Source organism: Parasteatoda tepidariorum, chromosome 1 (genome assembly GCF_043381705.1).
Source record: "Parasteatoda tepidariorum isolate YZ-2023 chromosome 1, CAS_Ptep_4.0, whole genome shotgun sequence".
Taxonomy (NCBI): domain Eukaryota; kingdom Metazoa; phylum Arthropoda; class Arachnida; order Araneae; family Theridiidae; genus Parasteatoda; species Parasteatoda tepidariorum.
The window spans coordinates 1,866,341-1,882,330 of NC_092204.1; the positions used below are offsets into that span (position 1 = coordinate 1,866,341).

Sequence of the window (15,990 nt, forward strand, 5' to 3'; positions counted from 1 at the left end):
TCTATGTTTACAGTAGTTTGTGCATGGTATTGCCACCAGGGAGCAAAGTTATAGAATGCATTGTCATTTAATGCCATAGACAAGAATTAACATTATTTTCAAGTTTAGAGTTTGCTTTTGTTTAGATGGCATTGGCATCAACTTTATACAAATCAGAAACGTGTACAAATAAACCTGTAACTCATACTTCAATTGTTATGCTATTTTTTAATACTTTGGTAATTTTTATGACCCCTGAATGCTTGATCATTTATTCGTTATGCTTATTTATTCGAGTTAAACCTTTTGATGTATCTTTCATGCATTACTACACGGTGGCTGTGATCAGTATATGTTGAGAAAGTTAAATGCTTTCACATACCTGCCAACATTGGAGAAATAAAATAACGGAAATTTTACTTCACACATTTTTTAGACTAAGAGTAAAGTTTTGATACATCATGCATAATTATGTAAGTCAAAAAGAGAAATTCAAAATTATAAATTATATAAGCACTTACATTTAGTGATGTAAAAATATGTATATAAATCCTAATCTAAAGAAGATTTTTTAAACCATTATTTATAATTACTTAAACTATTCTACTTTCTAACCGTCTTTGAACAGCCTACCCAATTTTGTGGTTTACGACCACTTACTAATGTTGAAGCCATAGCCTCGTAATTTTGAACCCAATCCAATCCAAGATGACAATGGAACCGCTGAATCAAGTATTGGAAGAAATTTGCCTTAGAGGTGGACTTTTTGTTGGAACCATACAACATTTACATTACATGAGAGGAAAACCTCCCACAGTTAGCATGACATCAAGAGGACTAACTCGTGGTCTGTCTACCACTGAGGATATTTTGTGTCAACACCGTGGTCGGTGCAAGCTGAAAGTGGAATTTGTATTAACAAGTCATTGCTGGGATTTGAACCCGGCTCACCTCATTGGAAGGAGAACACTCTATCCCCTGAGCCATCATAGCTCGACTTAAACTATTAACACTGAACATACTGCAGTACTGGCGATGCACCATCTGTTGAGGAATAAGAGAAGTATTTTTGCCATCAGTGGATATTTTATCACTATTTCTTTAAAAAAAATTTCTTCCACATATAAGGTGACAGATGCTAGTTTTAATGCTAAATAATGCTAAATTTGAGAATATACGGGTAAACAGGAGATAGTCATAAAATACAGGATTCGTTGTGAAAAAACAGGAGACTTGGGAGATATGCTTTCAGATTCCAAAAAAATAAATAAATAAAATATTCCAAATTGAATCGTTCAAAATTGAGTGGATGAAGAGTTGAATGGAGTTGCTATGTTAAACAACACTCACGTAATGAAATCAAACATTAAGTCCTTTCTGAGGTATTTATTCTAACTTATTTAATCACAGAATGATTTAAAAAAGTTATACGCTTACTAAGTAGTTTATCATAAATGCTTAAATTATTTAACCATGTAAATAATTCATTTAATAATATTAAAAAATACATCCTGAAATTTATACTCTTCAAAATCAACTCGAAATGAAATTTCTCTGAATTATTTACTTCCTTAAATAAATTCAATTTAAGATTACAACCCTACGGAAATTTTTTTTTTTCTTTTGAAAAGTAAACCAGAATATTTTCTCCTGAACATGAAGCTGAAAGTCAATAAATTTGTTCATTTTTAAATGCAAACAAGAAAAATGATATCTATAAAAACAGTATACTCGCAGACAAAAAATGTTTAATTAAAAAAAAAAATACAAAAAAAAATTTTCTGAATGAAAAATATATTCCTAAGAAATATCTATCTTAAAATGATTTGAGACTGAGTTAAGAATTCTCTTAAAGGTTTATATCTTTTTGAATTTGATTTTTTTACCCATAAAACGTAAAGCTGGGGGTTGAGTATAAAACTTACGATTTCTTGATGTAAGAAGATCCTGATGTGTCTTTCTCATCCTCCTCAAGAAGAAGTCTCAAATAATAATCACCAATTTTGACCTCTTCCATCAAAGAGGGGTACTGCACTTCAAACTCCACATGATTCCATGAAATTGTAACGGTTCGTCCAAGCTCACGACAGGAATTGAAATCTCTCATCTCTTTTTCTAGAGCATCTTTCAACTCTTCTCTCGTCTAAATAATAGATACTCTTTTATAAGAAATTCAACTTTAAGAGAAGAACATTTTATATACAGTGCACAACAAGTAGTGAAACTACTGTTGTCGCTACTCTTTCTTTTGTATTTTCTAGTATAGGGTGCAACTTTTTTTTTAAATAAAAAGAAGCATAGTGAGTAGTGCAATACAGAAAAAAAAAACAGTGTCATAGCTGCTAATATGGATAGGAAAAAAATCCAGTAGATCCTACGAAATACAAAATTCATGATAATTTTTGCATGAAATATACTAAATATTTTACACATAGGGAATTTTAAGGATTTTATATAGTCATTGGAATAAATAAACTGCAATATTTTTCAGTTATGATTAACATTAAACTTACTTGAAATGTTATGTTATATGTTTATTCATTATTTCTAATATCAATAGGCATTTAATTCATCAAAGACAGTAAAAAGTGCTTTTCAAATTAATTTAAAAAGAAAGTTCCGAATAGAAATAAATTGAACATTTCAGAACAAAAAAAGTTTTTGCACTGATTTCTATAAATGAGACTGGCTTTATTTTGTATTATTCATACTTATTTATATATTCAAGCAAGCAATAATGTGTACAAAAATTCCATTTTAATAGGGAATTTTTTAAGAAACTTTACTCAATTTAAGGGAATTTTCTAAAATGCACGAAAACGAGAATTTTAATTAACATTAAGTTAGAAAAGAAACACAGTTGTAAACTAATTCTTCGAACAACTTTCTTCGAATTTGAGCGGTACAAATCCTCATGGGTTTGTCGATGGATGCAATGAAAATGACTCTATAGCTGTATCTGAGCGTTAACAAAAATTATGCATTTAAAATCACAAATATCTAATACTTAAACTACCCATTACAAAGAAACAGATAATTAATCACTTTGATCCCACTTTCATACGTGACTGTACACTTGAGAAACATTGATGTTATTTAAAAGGAACGTTCTTTCGATGTACATAATTTCTTAGAGGAAATCATTAAACAATGAAAAAGTTTCAAGTATTTGACAATTTAGCATTTCTTAAAAATTAAATATTCACAAAATGGAAAAAGCATAAAAAGTTGAAAGTAAATTAACAAATCTGGAAAAAAACAATTTTGGAATGATAACTGGCTCATTTAAATGTGAATAAATATTTCTTAATTATTCCCCGATATTTAATGTAAGCCAATTTTATCATTCAAAACCATTATGAACATAAGTGTAAATTAAGTTCTCCAGCAAAGTTCTTGTTCTTAAAGTAGTTACTACAATTCTAAAGTAATTTGTAGTCACTATATTTAAAAAAAAGTAGTTGTAGCCAACTGCATTTGTAACAAAGTAGCAGTAGAAAACTACAAAAATAATGTAGTTTTTCCGAACACTGATATTAACACAATTTAATGCACACTTATTTCGAAAAAAAGGTGTCTTCTCTTTTGATAACTTTGCATCTACATGCATATAAATGGCAAAACTGTTGGGATTTCAAATTTTAAGTTAATTATGAATTTTTCTAGCAATATTTTCATCGATAAACTAAGCCCCTGCCACTAAAAAAACTGGTCTGTCTGTCATTTTAAGCTTCATTCCTTTACATGCAAGACTTCCTTTTTATTAACAATCCTCTAAATTCACACTTTAACTGCTAATCAGAAATCCTCTTATCAAACTTGCCTGCACAGCCACCTACACAAATTTAGTCTGAATGAAGTCCCTCCTTCAAGTCAGAATTAGCTAAGAGCTGCACCTAAGCCCCTACTTCATAATAAGCCTTCTATTAAGTAATCAACCTTATAATCAGATAAATCACACTTATTGTAAGATAAATAAATGCTAAAAAGGTTTTTCTATTTTGATTGATTGTAAAATAAAATAAAAAAAGAAAAGTTTCGATCTTCGAAGTTTCGATTCAAGTTGTAGCAGTAATGTCATGGTCTGAGGGGCTCGGCTGACTTCTTTTCATTTCCTGTTGGTCGTTCATGAGTGAATCCCACATCTGTTCAACAAGAGTATCTAAGCTTCTGTTGAAACAGATTATTTTGCATTCTTTCTTTTCGTTGCTCTTTTGTCACTTTGTTTGGGAGAGTACGTTATAATTGTATGCTTTTAAAATAAATTGTTTACAATGGAAACTTTGTCTTTTATTTGTCTTGTTAACACATAGTTACAATGATATTCTTGTGACAATCTCAGCTATCACTTCATAATAAGCTTTCAATTAAGTATTAAAAAAAAATATCAAAATGCAACATCAATTTCAATCAACAACATATACATCGAGTGGTTCCCCTATCACAATTTTAGCAGCTATTGTTGCAGATTTCCACCTAGTTTTTTAAATCTCAATATTTTTTTAATAAGTCATTAAAACATGCTCCGAATTCTGAATCAAGCATTTTATGTAATTATTTCTCGATCCACCCGATTAGCAATGATTCTATCGTGAATTTGCATAGTTTTCTTCATAATTTTTACATCTGATTTTTACATGGTTATTAAAATCTCAATGATGTTATCGTGTTCTGCAAGCTTCAAATCGCACGTTTAAATAATCACTTTTTTGCGTGATTCACCTTTACACAAGGATTGAGGATTGCATTTCTGTCAGTTATTGCATCAGAATTTTTATAGATTTTTTAATGCTACATTATCACACACAAGAAATTTCAAATGGCACATTTTTAAAATCAATTTTAAAGTGGACTGGATTATTGAGATTTTACCAGTAAAACCACGTACTTTCACCGATGGCATTTTCATTATTGACATGGATTTTTAAATAACTTGATTTTTTTAAAATACTATATGGTTTTGTAATGAGATTCCTAAATCACGCATTTGAAGAAATTTCTTGAGGCACTAGATTTGTGATGATTTTATTCTTTATGTGGTTTTGTTGATTGCATTTTCAGCAGTTTAGGATCTTCATATAGTGTTCAATATGTCTATTTCTTTTTTGGTATACTAATACTATTACGATCTGCGCATTTCAAATTGCGCTTTTAAATAATAACTTTCTGACACACTCTTGTAATAACAATTCCTACTTAAATCTACAATATTTACAAAATGAAAGAGCTATGCACATTCTTAAACTAAGTGCATTTGGCAGTAGTAATCATTTTATGCAAAACAAGAGAAAAATGTGTCTTTTTTTCACGCTGTAAAGAAATGCTTCTGAAATCATAAAACTAAAGATATTCCTTGTTTCCATATTGGAAAATTTTTTTAATCATATTTTAGCAGAATTCGGATCAAAATCAAACAAAAATCTGAATTTGAGTAAGAATCATAAAAAGCGGATGATTTCTCCATTCATACTTTTTTTTAACAGATCACAAACGTAGAAAAAAGTTTTTTTTGAGAAAAAAAAGAAAAAAGAAGAGAATTATTTGTTTTTATCATTAAAAAGTGTCCGGAAAATAGACCCTTTTGTTAAATGGACATTCAGATATGGGACTTGGTACTGCAAAAATATTTATATTTTTAATAGAGATGTATGAAAATTTAAATAAATTTTATCTGATTAGTCAACTTATATTTAGAATGAATTATAAGACAAAACAAAATATGAGACTTGTAAGGAATAATCTATAAGCTTAATGATATTGTACAGTCTGAAAGAGCTATAAGTGAGGCATCACTAACTCAGAAGAGCCCGTTTACTAACACTGATAATATGATACATTATAATGATGCATAAAAATATAAATTATCTTACTTTATAATTCCATATTAAATCAGGTTTTATATGATCTTGATTAAATTGATGATAAAACATTTGCCAGTTAGCTTCATTTTTTACTCTCTCCCGTCTTTTTCTTAGAACGATAGGCCGCTGAATTCTATCCTAAATTAAAGTAATAAATGTCAACTCATACTCTTTTATTTACTTTAGTAAGAATAAAAGATACGCAGAGGAAAATAAATTCTTGACAAAAATTTTCTAATGAAATATTATGGCTACATTTTTAAACATAGATCTTGAAAAGTTAAAAACTTATTAACCAAAATTTTAAATCAAAATGTTTCTGAATTAAATTGCAGTTGCAAACAATTTTAGGAAAAGTATAATTTTTTTAAAAAAAATAGACAGTGATACCCTACACAACATTTTAAGAATACACATAATAAAACATCAGAACTTTCCAAAAGGTTATGAAACAGTTATGTAAGCTACAATAGTTGAACTAATTAATAAACAGAGGTGCAAAACTAGCTATTAGAAGTATGTAAGTAGTTAATATTTATGAAATTCAAATTAGCTCACTTTTAAGGTGTATATGCAACCTAATTCTATATATATTATATTAATACAATTATCTATGAATTTACTGAAAAGTAACACTTATATAAAGGTACTAAATTTTAAAAAATACAATACAGGGTACACAAAAATATACAGGGTATCTGCTACACTTTAGATTTTCAAATTTATGACTTTTCACGACTTTCCATGACTAATTCCAAGATTTTTTCATGACTTAACGAAGTTACTATTTTCTCCGACAAAAACTACAATAAATTTAAAAAAGCATTATAACAACATTTATTGAAATGACAGGTATAACCAAAACTGTTATACTCTACATCTTCATATTTACAGATTTTAAATTTAAAAAACAGAGTAAAGAAAGAGTTGAAGCAATAAAATAGCTGGAAAAAAAATACAAAAGCAAATATATATTTTTTCTTTTTTTCTGCAGAATTACATTCTAAAGATACTTTTCTTGTTCATCGGAAAGGAATACTCCTGATTTTTCTGTTCTCATTTCGGATTTTAAAAAAATCGCCACTGACTGACTTGCTTCAACTAAAATTTTAAATTGATAAAAAAAATAAAATAAAAATAAATAGCAAAAAATCTGAAATCATAGAAGTTTAAAAGATAATTCGCTCTAGAAATGATGTTTTTTCTTTCAATTTTTGAAAGAACACCATAATTTTTAAAGAACACGATAAAAACATTTTATATTTCAATCAAATATGACTGTGAGTGGGGATTTTGTTACAAATTCAGATATTCAAAACACCATGAAATTGGAGGAGGGGGGTAAATTCCACTTCAAAAATTAGATTTTTCAACAACCTAAATCCATGACTTTTCATAATTTTTTTTAAAAAAATAGTTAAAATTATGACATTTCATGACAAATTCTGTTCAATACCGAAATTCATGACTTTCCATGACTTTCCAGGCGCGAGGATACCCTGAATATACAACCAATTTTGGGGTGCCTATATTTTCTAATATTGGTCCTAGAATGGCTTTCAATATTGATCCTAGATAGAAATGAATCATGTTGCAATATTGTAAGTCATCCTAGGATCAATATTAGAAAAATCTAGACATGTTGTTGCATGCTCTTATGGGATCCATATTGAGCCAATTTAGAGCCCAACTGAGGTCAATGTAAAAATTGTTGCTAGGGTTATTATAAAATGAAACTGATTATTTGGAATCAATGTTCCAGTTTTTGGTTAAATTAGAACTCATTACCATCTTGCATTCGAACGAATCAAAATTTTTACTCGCTGCATTTCAGTTTAATTTATATTTATTTTTTCTACAACGAGAGAAGATAAAGTTTAAGAATATCTTGTTGGATGGGAGAAAAATGAGATTTATTCGCTTTTGTTATTTCCTGATTCTATCAAATCCTTTTTGTTTTTTTATTTGTTATTTTGAGAATTGTTCAAACAGGGTGCATAGTCAGATTTTTTCAACAAAAAATAAGCATCTTTTAAATACTTTTTAAATACTCAAAAAGTATTTTTAATCCCTTTCCAAAAAAATAAATAAATAAATCATAATTAGGATCTGCGTAGTAATAAAAAAAAATTCCTATTGCTTACAGTTCTTAATTTATAAACATAAAATCAATAAAATTTATAAACCTTTTCAAAAACTTTACATGATCATGATAAAAGAACAAGTTTCTGATAAATATTGCAGAGAAAATTGTGAAAATCACACATTTTTTGTAATATAGAACGACAATCGATACGGCAAATAAAAAATCTCTTTCTAAAAGATGGAAAATTAAGCACTTTCTACAAACCGCGAATAAAAAAAAGCACCTTTAAGGGCTTTTTAAAAACATAAATCAAAAATAAGTACCTTTAAGCACTTTTTAAAAACACTACGCACCCTGTTAAAGAATAAAAAATAAAGTATCTTAATTGCAAGCAATAAAATTTCATGAGTTTTCGTAGATAAGGGGAAAAAAACTCCTTTCAAACAAATTATGAAAATTCTGAAAAACTGTAAATCTCGAAATTATGGAATAGTAATAGTTGTAGACAAAATGTAATACAGTGGAGAACCAATTACCCAGATTGTATGAGAGTTAATGAAAAGTTCTCACCTCTGGAACACAAGATGTTCCAATATTCAGCTTGAAAAAGTAAAAATAAACTCATTTTAACATTCATAATTTCAAATATTTCTGTTAAAATAACACATTATTACATAAAACTAAACAGTCACTATTTTATTTTACAACAGTCGTTAAACAGCAGACCCAATTTTTTGGGTTCATGGTTACTAATGCTCAACTCCGTAGCCTTGTAATTTTGTATCCAATTCGGAAGACAAGGGAACTCCTGGATCAAGTATTAGGAGAAATTTGCCTTGGTGGAGGAATTTTTGATGGAACTATCCCGCATTTGCATTACATAGAGAAGAAAACCTCCCACGGTTAGCTTGATGGCAAGAGGCTCTAGCCCATTATCCATCTACCACTGAAAATATTTCACGTCAGCACTGTTTTCGGTGCAAGCCAGATGCATAATTCGTGTTGACCAGCCTTTGCTGGGATTTGACATTATTGAAATTAAACAGTAAAGCAAAGGTCCACATGTATGGATATTAACTTCTATAAACACGCTTTAAGAAAATATATAGCTTTACCGTAGTTGAAAGATTTGTGGATGTTTAAGCTTTCTGAAGATTCCAATAGATGCAGAGCATGCAAGTTATTTGGGTAGAATTTCATATAAACAGAAGTAATCAGAGAAAATTGACGCTAAATCTGCGTACTCGAAAATTTAAGTATTTTTAAACATTATATAATTTATTTACTTTGAAAACAATATTTTTCTCTGGACTTTGTTATTCTGTAATCTGTATGAAGTTTTAAATTTATATTTACATAATAATACAATCATGAACATGCAGGTTGGTATGTATGACAAAATTTATAACAGGGTAGTAGTCATGTGAAATATCATAACATTATAATTTTATTTCTATTTAGTAATATTATGTGCATTTTAATTGTCTTACATTAAGGTACATACATATAGTATTGTGTTTTTTTTCTCCATAATTTTGATATTTTACCACAAGAATAAAATATTTTTTTTATAATTAATGTTAAAATTCTTTTCACTATTTATTTGCCAGCCAGGAGTATAAGTGGTTAGCGTGTCTGGCTGCAGGTTCGAATCCCACTCAGGGCATGGATGTTTCTCGTTGTGTATTCTTTTCAGTTGTATGTGATGCATGAATGTGGCCCACCCTACGAGCGGGTATCTGCGGTAGTGTGGTAATATTTCTTGCCTCTTTGATCACAAAGTGCTGGCTGGGCAACTCAAAATGAGCAACACTTCCAGCGCCTTTCATGCTGAAGAACGATAAATTCAGTGCCAGCGTTTAAAAAAAATATTTAATATTTATTTCGTGTAGTTTGCATAATTAAAATGAAACTGATTTATTATGCATTGTACTTAGATAAAACTTTTAAAAAAAGAATTATTTAATCTATTCATTATTGTATTAAAATACTATAAGAGCATACATGTTTGTTTTCACTTAAGGTTTAATTTAAAATATTGTATTCTTTTACTTCCTGCGGTCAACACATGTGCGTAGATCATCAAAACTCCCCATGACATTTGTCTGGACCCGTGGCGGAGGCTAAAGTAAAGAGGTACACCTATTTTAAGAAGGGTTTATTGTTTAGGACAGGTTTCGGCTCAGGTCGGTGAAAGAAAGTTTTTCTTCGGTCCATCGTGTAAGCCCTAGAGTGAATAGAAGCTACCCTCCCTGAAATGCACTATTCTTGTTTCCATAGCAGCAGGCGGCCTCAGATTTTGTAGCGGGAGGAGTTCTTACCGTAGACAAACTATACCTAAAATTATTGGCCCCTGGCAGATATGATTCATATGTTGTTTGTCCTATTTGGACTAATGGGAGTAAAATAGAAATTCAGAACTATAAAATACTTTTTTGCTATATTCCGTTATACTTCAGTGGTGAAGAGGATAAATTAAAAGAACCAGGAAAAAAATGAGTACCTCCTTTTTTGGCAAGCCCATTTTTGTTCGCCAATGTTCTAATACAAACTGTAATTGTTTTTCGATTATTTTTTCCAACTCTTGCAAAGTTTGTGGAATATTTTTCTTCTCGTTTTGGCTTTGATCCTATAAAATGTATTTCAATGAGATATCTTAAAATGTTATTATTGTTTAAATTGATATGGAAAAAAATCAAATAAAAAATACTTGCATTAGCTATTTGCAAATTATCTCTGATGTTTATATAGTCAGTTGATTTGAATGGAACCTTTTCTGCAGAATCCAAATAAGAGAGTAATCCAGCAGGCTGGGGAAAAAAAACAAGATTTTAAAAAGGTACAGTTATGGATGTAAACCCTGTGGCAGAATTTTTCGGGCTTTCTGCAACAAATCTCTCTAGCACTAATATCTTTCTAAAAGATGCTTCTAATAATAGAAGTTACTAATTAAATTTAAAGTTACAAAAACGTTGTGCTTAACAACAAACAAAAAAAAACTATTTGAATAAAATAAAATTGTATTTAATTTTTATATGAATATGTAATATTTTTTTATTCTAATATCATGGGAGAGATTCTCACAGTTTACTGAACAAGAAAACACTTTTGTAAATCATCAGAACCTGGGGGGAAAAAAAGAAAAATCATGTAATCCGTAGCAGTGACTACGGATAAGAAGATCAGCGACAAAATCATGCGAATTAAATATACTGCAAGAGTTTATTGGCTAGTTCATAAAATATCCACAACACAAGGATAATCGGAACCCTAGAACAACATTACTTTATTTTTGAAATCTCTTCACTCATTACACAAAACTCTCACATAGGCACAACGCCTTCTCGTTACACGAATTTTTCTCCCTCCACTGGGTGCTGTAACACAATAATCTCTTTAACACTGAACAGCGAGGATTAAAGAGAATTTTGCGGCAAAACGGGAGGGTCAAAGAATGATTTCTTGAATCCGCAATTAGAATTTCACATGCCATAATAATATTGGTATATTTCAAAAATTCACGAAAATATAAATAAGTGAGCAACAAAAGACATCAAGATTTTTTAAAAAAAAAAGCAAAAATTTGTAGCAATAACTGTCTTAGAAATCATTGAAATACCTCATGGAATAACGAGAATATCAGAGCAAAATGATAGTGTCAAAGAATGATTTCTGGAGAGAAAAAATCTTTCAATATTTCAGCAGAAAAGAATTTTTTTACTTCATTATTCTATATTTTTCATTCCTCTCAAATAAGAATAGAAAGATCACGAACATTTCTTTTCCCTCCTATGTGCGAAAAAAGCATCCTTTAAATATAATTTTAGAGATAAAAAATTTCTGCAAAAAAGCAAACCAAAATTCTTTACTTCCTAAAAGAAAATTCTTTCCGCAAGAAACTAACATTCTGCGACAATGTCACTGTGATTCTGCCATGGGGGATGTAAAATATCTGGGATTTATAAACTTAATTGAAAATTCAATGCTTACATTTAAATACAATTACAATATTTTAATTGTTATTTACTAAGCAAATAAACTTATTCAAGTGAGCATGTAAATTATTATTTATTTTTCTTTATCTGAATATGGTTTAAACCAATATATTTTAGTTTCTAATATTATTTTCTGCAAAAACAGTTTGCAGTCTTTAAACTAGCGATTATACTAAAAAATTTTTACCTGAAATTGAAGCATAAAAATCTATTCAGGTAATTTATTTTAGATCCAAAACTGCGACACTGGTCTTCCTGCATACATAATTCTTCTTTACCTTATGATGAATTTCTAAATAATTGAGTTTTTATATTATAATTATTAGCGTGAAACATTTGAACATGTTTTCGTATGAGAAACTGCTGTCCAATTAGCATTCTATGGAAAGATTTTGATTTTAATCACCAAAGTTGCATCGTTGTAAGACATTAAAAAGTTTTTTTACTAAGTATTTAATTTAGTTTTTTTATTTTTTGAAAAAATAACGTTTTTCACAAACTAAAAGCTATAAATTTTAGTTTGATTGCAACATAATTTAGAATGAAGTCAACAAAAGCATGCTATTAAATATTTATAATTAATTAATACTTATCACTTATGTTAAGACTTAGTATTCCTAATTAATGTACACAACTATAAAATATTACAACATAAATTCAGTTATCATAAGCTTCAATTACATAAAGTTAAAAATAAACTTAAATATCAACTCATTTTAAATCAGAACTGCAAAAAATCCAGTTTTTTTTTTTAAATAAGAAAGCCAACCCATGGGTTTTTCAGGGTTAGTTTTTTTTTATTTTTAAACTTTAGTTTTTCTTGATTTTTTATTCTTTATAGTTTTAGAGTAAGTCTTGCTGTATTAATAAATGCCATTATTTCATTAAGACATTAATAAACATAAATATTAACATATTTTATTATCAATGTCATTTACATTGATAAGTGAGCAATAATATTTTTAAAGGATAATATCAATATTTTTAATTCATAATATTTTAATAGGATCAAATTACCTTTGCAGGATTTACCTATTCTGTTTTCAGAATTGTGAAAATCATAACCACTAAATGTTCAAGTGCAGAATTCAAGCTATTTATTTTAATTTAAATGAAATAAAAAAAAATTCAAATTGATTTTTAACATGAAAAATGTATCAGTGTAATACTTTTCCAATAGTATTATTGTGTCCTATGCTTTTAGAATAAGCTCTAGTATTTCAACAAGTAGTACATGAGAACAGGAACATTGAATTGTGATTTCTAAAATATTATATGTTGTATCTTATTATATCATTAGTTTCAATATATTGTGAATTAGTATCTCAAATTTTTTTGAAAACACCTTAAAAAAAGTTAAAGTTTTAAAGCAAAAAACATGGAAGTAGTAGTTGAAGAGTAGTAGAAGTAGTAGCAAATATTTAAATGTTTGTAATTTGTATTTTATCCATTAAAAATTTAATATCTAGACCTGATAAGTTATTAATAAAATGCAAATAAGAAAAAAACTCACTTACGTTTTTCCAGGTTGGGTAATATTATAACAACCTTGTTTTAAATAGTCTTTAAACAAATAAATTAAGTACAGATAAAAGAATTCATTTTGAATAAAAAAGCTATATGGTTGGTAAGTTTCTGTTTAAAATCACATATTTAATCTAAGTAAACAATAAATTTTAGCTTAAAAATTACATGTTAACGTTTCAATTAAATTCAAAAAGATATTTTTGAAATATTTTTTTTCTGTAGCTGTAATTTTTAGGTTGCAAGCTTATGTATGTAAATCAATGACATTTAATATATTTCCAGAATTAAAATAAAGACAAATCACAAGTCAAGAGAAATGACATATTATTGAAGTTAAAAATGGATAATAACTATATATAATTAAAAACACATTTAAAATACATAATTAAAAATACAATTTATTTAGTGTGCATAATAAGCTAAACCAGGCTGGTCTCAAATATTAAAAAAAAAAAAAATTTTAAAAAAATATCTGATAATTCCTTGTTTTTTTGGTAATTGATTCTATTGAATTTCAGTGATTTTGATAACCAACGTCTTAAATTTGTTTGTAAATGTTTTTTATCATGCATTATTCTTATATATAAAATATATTAAAAACCGCTTGCTATTAAGGTTCAAAAATAAACAACTGCTTTAAAAAAATGATTGCAAGCTCAATATTTTTGGAAAAAATACCAGATTTTAGGTACCTCAATCTCCCCCGACTTCAACGGTACTTTAACTACCAGACATTCCCAATTGATAAAATTCCCTGTTCTGTAGCCAGACAAGAAATAAATTTTTACATATTTTCAAAAAAATTCTCCTAGACAAAATTGGTAACTGTGGATCACATTTTATGTAGGGTCACTTAAAATTGCCTTTTATGAGTTGATTTTAATAAGTATTTCTACCATACAGTATGGAAAAAAAATCAAACAAATTGGTTATTTAGATTGCAAGATTCAGGCTTTTGAATGCCCGAAATTTTGTTTCAAACGTGTTAAGAATTGAATCAGTCAATCAGCATTAGAAGTACACTAATTGAAGAAAAAAACTATAATAAATTTCTTTTGACAACCTCATGATCCACCCCTCATAGGGTCTTTATCAGAAAAAAAAACTCAACCAAGAACAATTTGTTGTAATCATTGCTACTAAAATTTTTAGGATTTTAAAAGTTTCATAAATTTTTAACAGGGTGCATAGTCAAATCTTGCAACAAAAAATAAGCACCTTTAAAGTACTTTTGAAGCACTCAAAAAATATTTTTAAGCACTACAAAATGCAAATAACTTGGCATGCTCATGATAAAATAACTAGTTTCTGACAAAGAACTCTGTTCTTGATTAGATTAAGCCACCATAAAAAGATCCAGAGATTTTTCGATTAGATTTTAGAGGGTAGAAAATGAAGCCTGACATTGAGAATATCTTGCAAAATACAGCAGAGTTGCACATGAGAGTGGAAGAATCTCATCGAATATAGCTCAGTAGATGCATAGGCGGACTCCCAAGTATTTCATCAAACACGTAACATGATTGGCGCAATCATACGTTACGGACAAACGGTACACCAAAATGGATTGTGAATGAATGAATTGTGAAAATGATGAATAGAACAATGTGAAAACCACACTTTTGCATAATACGCAGCGAAAATCGACATGGTAACGAAACAAAATATAATTTTCAGAAAGGGAAAATTAACCACAATTTAAAACACCCAATGAAAAAAGCACCTTTAAGGGCTTTCAGAAAACGAAAACAGGGTTCCTACACTATTTTGAGAAAACAATATCCTGACTTTTGCAGGTTTTTCCTGATCTTTTACAGTAAAATTCCTGACCCGCCGTTTCCCACTCCAACAAAACATTTAACATTGCAGTTTCAATTAGTAATAATATGCTACTTAGTCATAAGTATTATAGATTGAATAGGATAAACACTTATATATTAAAGTGGAATTGCGTAATAGCACTTTACATCCCAAATTATATTTTCAGAAAACTTGTGGAACATATTTTTAATAATCATGATTAGATTAAACTTTTAGTGTGTTTTTGTAGTTAGATACGAAAACTATTTGAATAAAAAGATCAAGAAAATCTGTTGGATTATGGAAATATTATTTTATTTAATGTTAAGAAGAACCAAATGCATGAGTGTCGTCAGGATATAAAGGGTTAATCAAATCTGCGAGATATGTATCAGTATCCTTAGATAATATTCACTCTTAAAACATACTAGAACATTTGTTACATTAAAATACAGTACACTCTCGATTATTCGTGCACGGATAATCTGGTTTGCGGATTATCCGTGCTCATTCCGGAGTCACACGAAAAATATAAAGATAAACATTTTAAAGATTAACAAAAATTTTTATTCATGAAGTTATAACACTACCAAATTTTTGGAAGCAATATTTGTCAGTGGATTGAAGTATATCGAATATCAGCAGCATGGTCAAAGGTAAAATCGTCTACTTTATCACGATCTAGGAGAAAGATAATATCGCTTGATGAGCAATCTTCTTCAGATGTTCAAGAAAAATAAGA

At 28.7% G+C, this 15,990-nt stretch overlaps 1 protein-coding gene across 4 annotated transcripts in view; it reads right to left on the reverse strand.

Annotated features, from left to right (window-relative positions):
* Nucleotides 1-15,990, reverse strand: part of LOC107453078 (receptor mediated endocytosis 8) — a 124,237-nt gene that overhangs the window by 80,924 nt on the left and 27,323 nt on the right. For 2 of the 4 annotated variants that reach the window (XM_043054082.2, XM_071180383.1), the window contains 5 exons: nucleotides 10,641-10,736; nucleotides 10,430-10,555; nucleotides 8,497-8,526; nucleotides 5,850-5,978; nucleotides 1,905-2,122 (listed from right to left, as the gene is read on the reverse strand). In XM_043054082.2, the coding sequence (XP_042910016.2) occupies nucleotides 1,905-2,122; nucleotides 5,850-5,978; nucleotides 8,497-8,526; nucleotides 10,430-10,555; nucleotides 10,641-10,736 (599 nt within the window). The remainder of the gene's footprint in view (nucleotides 1-1,904; nucleotides 2,123-5,849; nucleotides 5,979-8,496; nucleotides 8,527-10,429; nucleotides 10,556-10,640; nucleotides 10,737-15,990) is intronic. The other 2 variants (XM_071180348.1, XM_071180409.1) reach the window with 1 other exon arrangement.